The 14,304-nt window shown below is 44.8% G+C and overlaps 1 protein-coding gene across 2 annotated transcripts in view; it reads left to right on the top strand.

Annotated features, from left to right (window-relative positions):
- Positions 1-14,304, top strand: part of LOC144584340 (guanylate-binding protein 3-like) — a 29,407-nt gene that overhangs the window by 13,976 nt on the left and 1,127 nt on the right. The window contains exons 1-10 of one of the 2 annotated variants that reach the window (XM_078380326.1): positions 2,767-3,148; positions 3,841-4,044; positions 5,068-5,195; positions 5,980-6,089; positions 8,099-8,295; positions 9,100-9,333; positions 10,670-10,950; positions 12,036-12,248; positions 12,494-12,596; positions 13,602-13,795. In XM_078380326.1, coding sequence (XP_078236452.1) covers positions 3,870-4,044; positions 5,068-5,195; positions 5,980-6,089; positions 8,099-8,295; positions 9,100-9,333; positions 10,670-10,950; positions 12,036-12,248; positions 12,494-12,596; positions 13,602-13,795 — 1,635 coding nt within the window. In that variant the 5' untranslated portion in view covers positions 2,767-3,148; positions 3,841-3,869. Of the gene's footprint in view, positions 1-2,766; positions 3,149-3,840; positions 4,045-5,067; positions 5,196-5,979; positions 6,090-8,098; positions 8,296-9,099; positions 9,334-10,669; positions 10,951-12,035; positions 12,249-12,493; positions 12,597-13,601; positions 13,796-14,304 lie in introns of those variants that run through there. The other variant, XM_078380327.1, reaches the window with a different exon arrangement.

Raw genomic sequence — 14,304 nt, 5'->3', positions numbered from 1 at the left:
AAGAACGAATCCAGGATAAGCTGGGTAGCAGTGGCCCACACGACATGAGATCTTTGGGTAGAAGAATGAATAAATAACAATAGCAATTAATCATGGTTTTTGGTTAAAACTTTTATCTGTTAAATAATACCAGTCAATAAGTTTATAATTTTGATTGACTGTGCCTGGTGTTTTTGAATAATTATAATGGGATTTCCAGATCCAAATGGACAGACACTTTGAACTTAACACGCCAGACGTAGTAGTCAAAGAACAAAGAAATGTCTGCATCATTGACATTTTAATTTCAGGGGATGCCAAAGCTGAAGATAAAGAATTGCAAAAACTAACAAAGTACAGCAACCTGGCAATCGAAACATCTCACTTCTAGAAGAAACACACTTCATTGGTCCCCGTAGTCATTGGGGCTTTGGGAACAATATCAAGAAAGTTTACACAATACTATAAAGCCGTTGCGGATCTCAGAAATCACACCACCTTCAGAGCTACAAAAAAGGCAATATTAGAAACAATATACTTGTAAAAACTGGTGTGTGTGTGTGTGTGAAAGTCATCACAGGAAGCACCAGCTTTTGAAATGCTTACTTTGGTGATGTCGGGTTGTTGCTTTGTGTTGTCAAGTCACCTTGTACCCTGTATGACTGAGGATGAGCACCTGCTGATTGCATTGAAGAGGAAACCAGATAGTATCAAACGGGGAAAGTGAGACACCAGTGTCAATGGTTGCGGCCATTTGGCATCCCCTCGCCTACCTCCAGTGCAGAGTACCTGTCGCTTAATTGTCTCCCTTTCAGGATTGGCTCTGGGGCTTCAGTTGACCCTTTTGGCCAGGTGCCTTCCCTCTTTGTCATGTTGGGTTTTATGCTACAGCCTTTCTGGGACAAACCAGGTCACTCAGATTCCTCCGCCCGGCTGGCCATGCCCTTGGTTTCAACAGTGGATTCTGCTCAGAGCTGAGCTGATTTCCCAGCAGGGTATTTTTAGGGGGAGAGAAGTGAAAGGAGCTGTTGAAATTTACTGGCCATCGCCAGGCGTTGGGCTTTTTGCCAGGACAAGATTAATTTCTCCTCTCTCTTCAGCTTTGCAGGAAAAATGGTTGCTTTCGGTTTTCGCTTTCTGTGTCTCTCTCATCCAAACATCACAGACGTTGCCAAGAAGGGCGGAGGAAAACCTGGTCTGCTGGATGTCACCCACACAACACACCCCTTCAAAGACACTTTTTATACCTATCATCCTCCTGCATTTTGCACAAACAAGCTCCAGTTGGCTGCCGATCCCACTCCAGTGCTGTTTTTAACCTATAAAGCTCCAAACAGATTGGGTCTAAGCTCTCTCTCTCTTTTTTAAACATTTTATTAATATTTCAATCAATCTAGGTTCCGTTGGTGCTTGTTAAACATCGTGTTGCATGGGTTACTCATAACTATTTTCTGCGTCTTGGTGTCTTCGTTATCTCTTCAAAAATCTATACACTGTTTAAATATCTAAGGTAAAAGGTAAAGGTTCCCCTTGACATTTAGTCCAGTCGTGTCCAACTCTAGCGGGCAGTGATCATCCCCGTTTCCAAGCCATAGAGCCACCGTTTTGTCCGAAGACAATCTTCTATGATAACGTGGCCAGTGCGACTTAGACACGGAATGCTGTTACCTTCCCACCGAGGTGGTCCCTATTTATCTACTTGCATTTGCATGCTTTCGAGCCACTATGTTGGCAGGAGCTGGGGCAAGTGATGGGAGCTCACTCCATTGCCTGGATTTGATCTTATGACTGCTGGTCTTCTGACCCTGCAGCACAGAGGCTTCTGTGGTTTAGCCCACAGTGCCACCACGTCCCTCTCTACATATCTTCTAAACCATTCATCTGAACCAGCACCCTTTGAAATTTTTCTTTGGCAAGGCAGAGCTTGTTGCTCTGTGCTGTGAAGTTGCAGACAAGGATGTGGGGTGGGGAGCGTCGGCAGTAGAAGTGGAGTTGAGAAAAATGTGCTGGAGTAAGGTTTCTTCAAGGTCCAAAGAATAAAATTAGCAGCCCAGCCAAGAAGTGAGAACCGTGCAGGGGAGCGGGCCTTTCCCGGTGCCACCACCGCATCGTGGAACTCTCTTACTAAGGAAGCTTGGGTGGCCCCCATCATCCCCTCCAGCCTTCAGGAGATCCTCGGAGACAATGTGCTCCGCTTGCCCAGTTTGTGAAAAGGGGCGCTAATCTGATCTGAGAAGAGAAGACTCCCTGGAAAAGATTCTGATGTTGGGAAAGTGTGGAGGCAAGAGGAGAAGGGGACGGCAGAAGACAAGATGGATGGACAGTGTCACTGAAGCCACCATCATGACTTTGACCTGACTCTGGGAGGTAGTAGAAGACAGGAGGGCCTGGCGTGCTCTGGTCCATGGGGTCATGAAGAGTCAGACATGACTTAATGACGACGACAACAATCTGATCTTGGATCTTCAACCCGGTGAGCCTCCCTTGCTCTTCTCCTCTGCGAATGCTTTTTAGTTGCTAGGATTACCGTGAAGCCTTTGGCGTTAAATGCAAGCTCAGCATATTTGCTTAGAAAACGAGAAGGCACCAAATTGGGATGGTCCGGAAATCCTCTTCTCCTGTTGACTGTCTTGGTCCCAAGAGCGCATAATTTCCTCTTTCCTGGAAAAGGTGATTTCCCAGCAGCGGCTTCCCCCGCCCCTCCTCTTTTTTGGGGGACAGCTGAGAAGAAGAAGATGATGACTTTCTCCTCTCTGCCTCGCCTTGCAGGCAATCGGGTGCTTTCGCTTTTCCTTTCGTGTCCCACATGTTTGGCTTCCGATGGGAAGGCGTTGCCATTGGCTCTTGGCGATGAGGATGCTGCGGGAGGTCCCTTTATGAAGGGGAGAAGGACGCTCCCTCTCGAGCAGATGTTGAGCAGGGCTACGGAGATACCGTTTCTCCTTCATCACAGAGAGAGCTGAATTTCCCTTCGTTTGCGTTATAAAGCCCGCACTTGGCTGAGCGGGGATTACGCGATCCGTCCGCTCTTCTCAGCATCCTCTATCAGACGGGGCTTGACCAAAACGCCCAAGAAGTTGACCAGGAGGACAAAGAAAAAAGGCCAGTTTGTGGGACCTCACCCACGCAGCTTCAAAGACATCTCGTCTGTCTGTCCATCCTCCAGCAGGTAAGCGGATTGCCCCATGGTCAGGCTGTTGAACTTGACTCCAACCCCCTATGGGGCTTAGATCTTGGAGAAGTGAATGGGAATTCACTGGCAGAGGAAGGGTTAAGTCTTTCCTTCCTTGTTTTTAATTTATTGGATAAGTCATGGAGCAAACAGTAGGGAATTGGGAAGGTAGTGCTTAAAACCGGGGCGCGGGGGGGGGACTGGTGGGTTCAGCCCCCCAGCCACAAGAACAACTGCATTCGGATACTGGAAGTCAAGGACCAATAAACATTTTCCTAGAAAAGGAGAGGAGTAAAAAAAACAGGGAAAAAAAAAGGGGAAACCCCCCCACAAAAAAGGGGGAACCCCCCCACACAAAAAAGCTACCCCTTGAGTTTGCAAGGGCTGAGCAAGGCTGTTGAGGATCAGAGAGGAGATCCCTCATGAATAGGTCACTATAGTTCTACAACTATTGGATAACGTGAGAATTTCCAAAGGACTGGTCATAGTCTCAGCATGTTAGTAAAAGAAAAACCCAATGCAAAGGCTATAGAACCTTCACATACATATACTGCTCAGAGACACCCTCTTTATACATCTTGACAAAAGAGAGAGAGAGAGAGAGAGAGAGAAATAAGTACAGTGTTTGTAGGACTTTTAGCAACTAATGGTTTTAGTTCAGTGTGGATTTGATTCCACTTCCTCACTAGGCTCCCCCTGGCATTCTTCACCAAGCACGATGGAAGCCCCCGTGTGCCTGATAGAGAACAATCCCAATGAGAAGCTACAAGTCAACTCGGAAGCCCTGGAGATCCTTCAGAACATCCAGCAGCCCGTGGTGGTGGTGGCCATTGTGGGACTATACCGGACCGGCAAGTCTTACCTTATGAACAAACTGGCCGGAAAGATGAAAGGTGAGAGTTTGCTGTGTTGTGTGTGTTTCTGAGGAGATGTGGAAGGAGCTAATTCTTTGAACCACACTTGGTCTATTGTTTCCCCTCCTGCTCAGATCTTGTTGGGTTGAAACAAGGGCATTTTTGGAAAGTGCATCAAGCTCCTTTTTGGTTTTAGGCACCTGCCTGCCCTAAGGCAGGAGCAGAGGGCCTGAATGTGGTCCAAAATATGATCTGGCAGAAACAGCCTGATGTTGGGGTTTCTTCTGACACCTTTCCTCTTATTTCTCCTTCTCCTCCTGTCTCAAAAAGTGCACCTGAAGCATATCCAGATGCTCCTGCCACTGGCACACCCTAGTCTGAGTTCTCACCATGACCATGCTCTGCATCAAGTCTGCGGCTGAGTGATTGGGCATCTTTACATACCTGAATGAGGCACGGGCTAGTAGCTCCCTGGGCGATGTGCCTTCCCCCAAAGAACCCTTCTGAGAAACCCTCCCTGACACCCTCATTTTCAGTGCAAAAAAAGTTGAACTGTAATTCCTAGAATCTTTCCTTTAATCTTGCTTTTTTTCACATCTTTTATCCATCTTTTAAATAGGCCATATGCACACACACACACACACACACACACACACACACACACACACACACACACACACACACACACACACACACACACACACACACACACACACACACACACACACACACACACACACACACACACACACACACACACACACACAAACTTGTTAGCAGGCTAAAACGTCTTTTTTAAAAACTGGAAGTACATTTCCTGTCACTTCCCATTTTTTTGCAATTTTGGACACTCTGTGTGGCCCCTGAAAATTCCCTGAACCACCAGAGTGAGCTACATCTGATATAGCTTCCTCTTTTAAGCAAAGTGCAAAAGTTTTGACCTCATTTTAGGAGTCAGAAAGATCACCACATAGAGAGTGGGAAGTGAATCCTTTCATAAACTTCCTAAAGCTGATCCTGCATACTTGAACTTTGAACTTATCTTCTGTGTTGCCTAAAAAGGCTTCTCTCTAGGTGCTACGATTCAAGCAAACACCATGGGCATCTGGATGTGGTGTCTTCCTCACCCCAGAATGTCTGACCATACCCTGGTACTGTTGGACACAGAAGGGCTGGGGGATGTGGAGAAGGTAAGCTGTCGAGGCAGGTGGCCGATACCAAGAAGAGTAGAGTCCCTCATGCCTTTAGTTTCAGGAGGAACCAGATTTATTTGGGGGGCTCCTAAATCTTTGGGGCATGCCAGGAGGCTTTTGCGAGCCACATCTTGATGAGACAGCAGGAACAAAGAACAGGGATGTGAATCTCACAACCTTTTGCTCCCAGAGCAGAACTGAGGGGGAAAAAAAAGAATACTTGGTTCCTCACAGTGAGATCTCTCGTAAGCTTTTATGGGAAATGTTGCTAGATTTCTAAGACTTTTGTGACCTCTTTTTTTCTTATGAAGAGAATGCCAAGCTCCGCAGAATTAGTACAATTCATACATTCCCCCCCCCCCCCCCCGGAGATGGTTCGTAGAAAAGAACGTGAAACTGTGGAGAATTTGTTTCCAGTGACTTTTAGAAAAAAATGTTCCGGCATGTTCCATTAATATCCTGATGTGTCGAATTACCACTGTTAGTTTTCACTGAGATTTTCTGAGAATATTCTAACATTCTTTAAGCCTAATATTGTAACATTACATGCTGAGAATGAGAAACTTTATGAATATTTATGACACCCGTAACTGACAGACAGCACTTGAGCACAGAATCTAGTAGTGGAAGCCTAGCTACACTGTGTAGAATTCACATTTAGCTACAACACATAGGCTGAGGCCTAGCAACAGCATGCAAGCTTAGCTACTGTACATCACATTGGTTCCAGTGTCTCAGTGTACTAGAGCTGTGTGTTAATTATCTGTGTCTCTTTCTCCAGAGCAATACTCAGAATGACGCATGGATGTTTGCCTTGTCCGTTCTCCTCAGCAGTACCTTCGTCTATAACAGCATGGGCACCATTGATCAATACGCTTTGGAGAAACTCCAGTATCCTTATGTGCCAGCTGAGGCATCCAGTTGTTGGCAAATTACAACCTTGTATTCTTCTCCTTTCACACACTGGGTGTCACTGGGTGTCACGCTCTGTAGCTGCTGGCAACTCAGAACATGGTTCCATTTCTAAGAGAACCAGTGTTTGAATTGATTTTGCTTCATTAGAGTCAGTGTTTTAAAAGGTGATACACACGTGATCCTGTTTTCCCCCCACCACTACTGCGTTTGTGTTTTTCTGTTCAGGAATGTGTTATTTTAACTCCTCCACCAATTTAGGTGTTATATTGCTGTCTTAGCAATCAGTTTCCCCAATGTGCACTCCTCTGTGGGTTTAATTGTTCTTAATTTCTATGCTGGTTATAGAGGAATACAGGACTGGTACGCTATGCTGTAGCATTCTCTGCTGCCTGCTCAGTAGCTGGGTGGATGTGCTTGCCTGTGCACAGCTGCTCTCCAAGGTCTCTGCTGCTAGTGCTGTCAGGAGATATCACACACACACACACACACACACACACACACACATACACACACACACAGAGAGAGAGAGAGAGAGAGAGAGAGAGAGAGAGCCTGGGCTGGCAGTGGTAGTGGTTCAGTGATGTAAGGGGAGGGAATGAGGAGAGAGAAAACTCGGCATTATTTTATTCTCCTCATTGCCCTCCCACACACTTTCTTCCTCATCATCCTTCCCAAGGAATGTCATTCACCTGTGTGACTCTTGAGTATGTGAAGACCACAGTCTGGTGCATTTACAGTGTGATAGCAAAAAAAGAAGAAAAAAAGGAAAAGAAAATCCGATTTTCAAATGAATGACGATTATATCAGAAGCATCCATATTGGTCTCGGTGATAGAGTGCGCTTAGTTTTATTTTGGGTAAATGTTTGTCACGGAGTTCCGCTGTGTCCGGGGAGGCACTGGTGGTAAAGGCGGGAAAAAGACTCGGAGGTCCATCATCATCTTTAACATAACCGCGTTTATTAACAAGTGAACTTAAAGCATCAGAGTCAAAAGGGTCTTGTAAACATTCTTCAGGTAATAAACGATATTTCTTAGGGCGCACAGACAACGGGTCTTCCAAACCTTCTAATAGGGTGCCGGTCCGAACCGCTCCCGGTCTGTCATGGGCCGGAGGGGGGCACTCCGTACTGCGCATACCGTGCCACAGCACGGGTGCCCCGCCCAATCTCCCTCGAGGGGCTTCTGCTGAAATTCTGGCCCAGGACGGATAACTCTCCTTCCCCCAGGGTAGTTCCGTGGATAGACTGTAACAGTCCATTCTAGGGGCTCGTACTTAACTCCTCTCCCTCCAGGGAAAAAGGGATCTGGGAGCAGTCCTCCTCCGGTGGCTAAATTCGGAAAACCCGTGGTGTTTTCCGGTACAGCTCCTATTCCGAGCATGGGCTCAGTCTGCACCCCTCGGTTCACCAGCCTATCCGGATTTGTGTCTGTCCAGACACTAAAAACGCGCGCGCTTTCTCCCCCCTTTATCTCTTCCCACATTATAAGGTCCACCTCCTCTCCCCCTTCGTCAGCAAGACACACCTCCGTAGACCTTCTCTCTACCACATCCGCCTGTTCTATCTCAATTAACACCCCTTCTATGCATCCTTTCTCTTCCTTGGTAATTTCTTTGGTGGAGGACGGCGCACTCCTTGTCTCTCCTTCACAATGTTGTATTTTACTGTTTTATATGTTATGTACTTGAAAAATCAAAAGAAAAAAAGAAAAACGTCTCCTTTCATGCACAGAGGAAATACCTTGTCTTTTATGCTGTTTGGGATGTCACATCACCAAAAAAACAAATGAAACAGACTCTTTGTTTTTTCCACAATTGCATTTATTCATAAGCAATGTTTCTTTAAGTAAGCGATAGTTGTTCTAAGGGTTTTAGTGAGGGTGATGATGGGACCCAGAGGCAGAATATCTAAATGGGATATTCCTGAAAAATGAAGGGCACCTGCGGGATTCTTGCCCCGTCTCAGTTTCCTTAACGTAATCCCAGGTATGTGACGGAGCTGACTAAGCACATCAAAGTGAAAGCTTCACCCAAGAAAACCTCTGAAGAGGATGAGAGTGACTTCCTCAGGTTCTTCCCAGTTTTCATCTGGGCTGTGCGTGATTTTTCACTACAGCTCAAGCTGAACGGACGCCGTATAACTGAGGACGAATACCTGGAGAATGCCTTGAAGAGGAAACCAGGTAGCTTCGAATGGGGAAAGTTGGACACCACTTCCAGTGGTTGCAGCCACTTGGCATCGCCTTGCCTTTCTCCAGTGTAGAATATCTTTCACTTAATCTTCTCCCTTTCAGGATTGGCTCTTGGGCTTCAGTTTTCCCCCTTGGCCAAATGCCTTCGCTTTTTTTATGTTAGGGTTTATGCTGCAACCTGCATTCTTCAAACAGATTGAACTCTCAACATCATTATTTATTATGTTTCCCCAGCTGACTAACTTTACAGTGGTGCCCCGCTAGACGATGACCTCGTAAAATGATGAATGCGCATGACGATGAGGTTTTGCGATCGCTATAGCGATTCACAAAACAGTGATTCCAATGGGCGATTTTCACTTGACGATGATTTGGACCTATGCTTCGCAGGACAGCCATTCTTACAGCTGATTGGCGGCTTCGCAAAATAGCTTCCCTATGTTTTTGGGACCCATGCTTCTCGGGACAGCCATTTGTACAGCTGATCGGCGCTCAAAAAATGGTTTCCCTATGGGCGAACTTTGCAGAACGATGATGTATTTTCCTCATTGGAACACATTAACAGGTTTCAATAAATTCCAATGGGGAAACGGTTTTCGCATGACGATGATTTCGCTACTCAGCTATTTTCATGGAACAAATTATCATTGTCATGCGGGGCACCACTGTGTTCTGCATCTTTCAGGATGACGTAGGAATTCAAATAGCAACTTACATCTGGGGTGGGGAAAGGATGGTATTCAGCATCCCTCTAAAGCTTGTTGGCTTGACCTTGGCTGTGATTCTCTCCCCTAGACAGCCCTGAGACTCTTGACCTTGCCAAGAAATGCATTCGTCAGTACTTCCCCAGCCGCAAGTGCTTTGTCTTTGACCGCCCTGCTGGAACGCGAGACTTAGAGGACCTGGAGGACCTGCCTGAATCAAAACTGTGCCCTGACTTCTTGGAGCAGTCGAACAAGTTCTGCCAATACATTTACAACAATGCCCAGCCAAAAATTATCCAAGGGGGCCACAGAGTGACTGGGAAATGTGAGTGGAAGCAACAGGTTGGGTTGATTGGCTCGTGAAAAGTCCTGGAAGGAGGACTGGAGGATGGGCTTCTCCGAGATACTATGGCAAGATTTGTAATGAAGGCAGTACAACTCTACCTTGCCGGGGGTGGGGGAGGGAATAACAACCTGCAGGAATATGCTTTTTCTTCCTCATTCTACATCACTAAATTGACAGACAAGGTTGACATGTCCGCTTCTACATTAACACAATTTTCTCCTATCTAAGCTAGTTTACTTCTCTGTGCTCAGATTTTCCAGAATTTATAGCAGCAACCTATTCTGAAATCCAATATCAGGCTTAGAGCTTGAATCCAAGACTGAATGAACTAAACAGCTGGCCTTAAGGAAGTTTCATTTCCTTAGTTTTAGACTCTCCACCCTGGCAATCTGTAATATGGAGATGATTACCCTTGTTGGACTTCAGGTCAGGCCAAGACGTTTTGTTTCCTGAGGTGGGACAGTACTGGGCATCAAGCAAGGCGCTGTCCTACCAAGGCACATATGATTTAAAGCTACCACAGTTAATTTGGCACAAGACACATAAAGCTCCACTCAACAGTAAACAGATGTGATAACAAATTAATTAACAATTTGCTGTCCTTATGAACTCTAAAATTTGCTGCTTCATTCCAGCTGATGAGAGGATTGACCATTTCTCTCTTTGAGTTGTAAAGAAAACTGACATTAATGCAGGCCATTTTTTCCTTATTCAAAATATCTCTGAAGTAGTAAATCAGTGTAAATTCAATTGATAGCAAATGAGATTAGGCAGGTAATCTCATTTTAGTAACTGATGCTTATAAATATTGATACAGTGGCTCAGGTACTGGAGGAAGCACAACGGAAGCATGTTCTAAAAGAACAGTTCCTCAACCTCTTGGTATCCTGTCCCCCTTTGGTTTTATGAGGAATCCTTATGCCTTCCCTTTTTACGACCTTAAGAAAAAGCACTAGTTTGTAATTTAAAAGTAAAAACAATATTTCCGATTATAATTGAGAACAAGGATATTTTTTCCCTTTCACAAAAGCTGCATCAGTCAACTGTATATGTCTCCATAAGCTGATAAAAACATTCCTTTTTCTACGGAAGTATCGCATTCTCATGACCCCTTGACATTTCTTTGGGGCCACACCTCACGGTTGGCCAAAGAATGTTCTAAGAGGTCAGTAAATATTTATATATTATAAATAATTTTACTTTGCCCTGCAGCCATTATTCAGTCTGAGACCCTCAATGAGAGGAAGGCTAGAAGGTAGATAAATAAAAGTGGATGGAACATGACTGTACTGCTTGCCATCTTCCCTCTTTGCAGCTTTTGGACACCTAGTACAGACCTACGTGGACGCCATTGCTAGCGGGACCGTCCCCTGCATAGAGAACGCCGTGACCGTCTTGGCTCAGATTGAGAACACGGCTGCTGTTCAGGATGCCATTACATGCTATGAAGCTGCCATAAAGCAACGCGTGAAGCTGCCAACGGAGACGGTCAATGAAGTGCTGGAGGCCCATGGCCAGTGCGAGAAGGAAGCCCTCAAATCGTTCATGGCCCGCGCCTTCAAGGATGACAACCACGAGTACCAAAAAAAACTGGCGGTACAGAGATTAATTAATTGGTGGGAATGAGATTTAAGGCCAAACTGTTCATTATTAGATACCCATGATTATACCCATGATTAGAACTGAAAGGACCTCATTACTCCAGAGATAAGATTTTGGTGTATCTGAGAAATCAGTCTTCCTGTTGAAGCCTGGTGTACTAGATCCAAAAGACCACCACAAAATGAAGCAAGAAATTTGCAGATTTTGTGAGGTGAGAAAACCTCTTGCTTTGAACGCTTACAAAAGCCTTCAAAGCAGGAGATCACATACTGAAAGCTTTCAAAGCTCACATACTGAAAGCTTACAGTATGTGAGGAAATATCTCCTCCATTAATGAATTATCCATAATGTAAAGTTTGGCTCATAGGGTGAAGCAAATGGCAATTCCTACCTAGATGATTGTGTTGGTAGCAAGTTGGTTCATTGAAAACGGAGGCTTCTTTGTACGGAATGGTAGGCTGATTCTTGGGTTAATTTAGGGAGTGACTGACATATCAAAGACCTATATATGTAGCAGGGATATTCTAACCTTTGACTGGATTGGGTTGGAACGGATTGAGTTTCACTCTTCTTGGAGTGTAGCCAGAAATGCTGACAGGACAGTTTGGAGGAAACCAAGATGGTGGACCTTTCATTCCATAGACAAAAGTGGGCCTCCGAGAGGAGATTTATCACATAAAGATGTAAATCTTGCCATGAGTATCAAAGATACCCGAAACCCTCCTCTGGGTCTCTTAGTGTCTAGACACAAGCTCCTTCCTGCACTCCCTTTTGGGTATGATTATTCCAGAAGTCTGAAATGGAAATTGTCTGCTTTTTCTCCCAGGTGTGTTATTGTCATGCTTGTGATGGCTGATAGTCCCGCTTGGATGAGTGTCATTCCATTGCTTCCCTATCCACTGGTCCACCTGCCCTAAAACTAAGCCATGAGTTTTATGCTGTCAAAAGATTTGTCTTCATTCCCCATCAGAGAATCCTTAAGAAACAGTTTGGGAAGTCCTGGAGCTATGGGACCTCCATCCACAGGGCCCATCCGTTCCATCTGACCTTGCCTCTCTGTCTTCTCCTCATTGTCACAGAACCAGATGCAATCCAAACTTCAAGAGCTGATTTCTCACAATGAGCAGGTGTCTTTAGATCGATGTCAGGCTGTGCTCATGGACCTGTTCCAGGTTGTGGAGGAGAAAATTAGCAATGGAAGCTACTCAGTGCCGGGTGGCTACCAGATGTTCCTCGAGGACCAGAAGGAAAAGCTACAACATTATGAGCTGGCGCCTAAGAAAGGTTTAATGGTGAGTCAAGGCTTTCTGCCCTGTGAAGCCCTTTTCTCTTAGCCCAGCCCTCCTTCAGAATGGTGAACTGAGAGAAAGTTTCTTAAAGCAATGGAGTTCGGTAAGGGTAGGTCCAGGAGAAGTCAGGTTGACTGGCCATACCTCAATGGGGTCTCACATCATTTTTTCACAGTCATGCTCATCATTTGGTATGCCACAAAATATTTTCTCTTTTCCTTATTCCTACCTCCACCACATTTCTCCAGGCTGCTAAGGCCCTCCAAGACTTCCTGAAATCCAGGGAAATGACAGTCCAGTCCATCCTGAAGGCGGATCAGATCCTCACAGACAAGCAGAAGGAAATTGAAGGTGAAGCCTCCGTATCTTCCCATCTGTGCTGTGTGTTTGAAACAGGGGAACTTTTAGCCTTCTTTTCTGCTGAGCCAGGAGTGTTTACTTCATATCCACATCCAAGCCATTTTACCTCAACATGCCCCAATAGTGCAGAAAGAAAAAAAAACAGCAATTCTGGATGATTGATGATTTTTGAACAGCCATGTTGGGTCTTAGATTGGGCCTACCCGGTGTGCAAATTAGATATTTCCTGGACCATTTATGGCAAATGCAGATGTTTTGGCTAACAGCTCAGAGGATCTTTGACCAGCTGGTATGCTGGCTGGGGCTTAGAGGAGTTGTTGTCCAAATTTTTTTGGAGGATACCAGATTTCCTACTCTCAATTTAGAGCCAATGATCTACTATAAAGCCCCTTCCCTAAATTCTTCTCCCAAGCTCATCTTTTTCTTCCGGCTGACCCTCCTGAATTCCATCACTTTTGTCCAGCTCACTTCTGTACTGGAGCTAAGAAAGCAGAACAAATAGAAGCAGAAGATGAACCCCTCCAAAATTTAGGCAGAGGGTTGGCACAATTAAAACTTTGGCTGAAACAGCAACCAGCAAATTACACCATGTTGTTTCCTGCTGTGGGGAGGGGATTTAGTTCAAAAGTACTGCTCTTGGAGGTACCCAGAGCAGAAAATGAGCTTTTTGGGCAAGAAGGTTTTGGGTTGGAGGGAGGCCTTCAAGACATGCAAATAAAAAAAATCCTGCATTTAGTATTTAGTCCATTCCTGGTCTAGAAGCATTCCAGTCGTATGACCTCCAGATTCCTTAGTGAAATCTGTTAGCCTCAAGTTTGAAATAATAACAAAGGCAACTGCCAATTCCATACAGTGAAACTGTGGCATAATTCCTGGTCACACCCTTCCTTTTTCTGTATACATCTTGATGCATGGATGGGTAGTTTGCTCAGCGGAAGAACAATATGGCTTCTAGTACAAACAGGGGAATCTAGACATATGATTTCTTTTTTCCAGTGGAGAAAATCTGGGCTGAAGCCTCTAAACGGGAAGCTGAGCTGCATGAGAAAATGAGAATTGAAGCTGAAGAGAGGGCTGAACAAGAAAAAAAGAGTTATGAGGAGCACAGAAACCAGTTACTAGAGAAGATGGAGGCAGACCGAAGACGGCTTCTGGCTGAGAACGAGGCCGTGCTGAGCAGGAAGCTTGAGGTAACAAGAACATCAGCTGGCAATAAAAGAAAGATACCTGGAGATTTGATCCTGAAATTACCAAGTCTATATCTCCATAATTACATCAAATGTTACAACTTCTAGTTTTTCATCTGTCTTACTTGGTCACACTGTTAAAACCTGTTAGCTCATGCGTTTTAGCTAATTTTGGGGCTCTCTACACTAGAGTAATGCCAGCTGCACTCACTGAATCTTACCGTGATAAACATTTAATCTGACCAAATAGTTAGGTATGGTTAGCACCAGAACAATGTTTGCCTTCCCTCTTTTCCCATACTGACTTTATTTATTTATTTATTTATTTATTTATTTATTTATTTATTTATTTAGTTAGTTAGTTAGTTAGTTAGTTAGTTAGTTAGTTAGTTAGTTAGTTAGTTAGTTTTTAGATCACCCATCTGGCTGAAGGCAACTCTGGGAAGTTTATAACATATATAAACAATATGCTTAAAGTACAACTGAACAGAACAGAAAACAGAAAAAAAAGA

Source organism: Pogona vitticeps, chromosome 9 (genome assembly GCF_051106095.1).
Source record: "Pogona vitticeps strain Pit_001003342236 chromosome 9, PviZW2.1, whole genome shotgun sequence".
Lineage (NCBI taxonomy): Eukaryota > Metazoa > Chordata > Lepidosauria > Squamata > Agamidae > Pogona > Pogona vitticeps.
The sequence above is the reverse complement of the archived record's forward strand: the minus strand, read 5'-3'. Positions and strand labels throughout refer to the sequence as shown.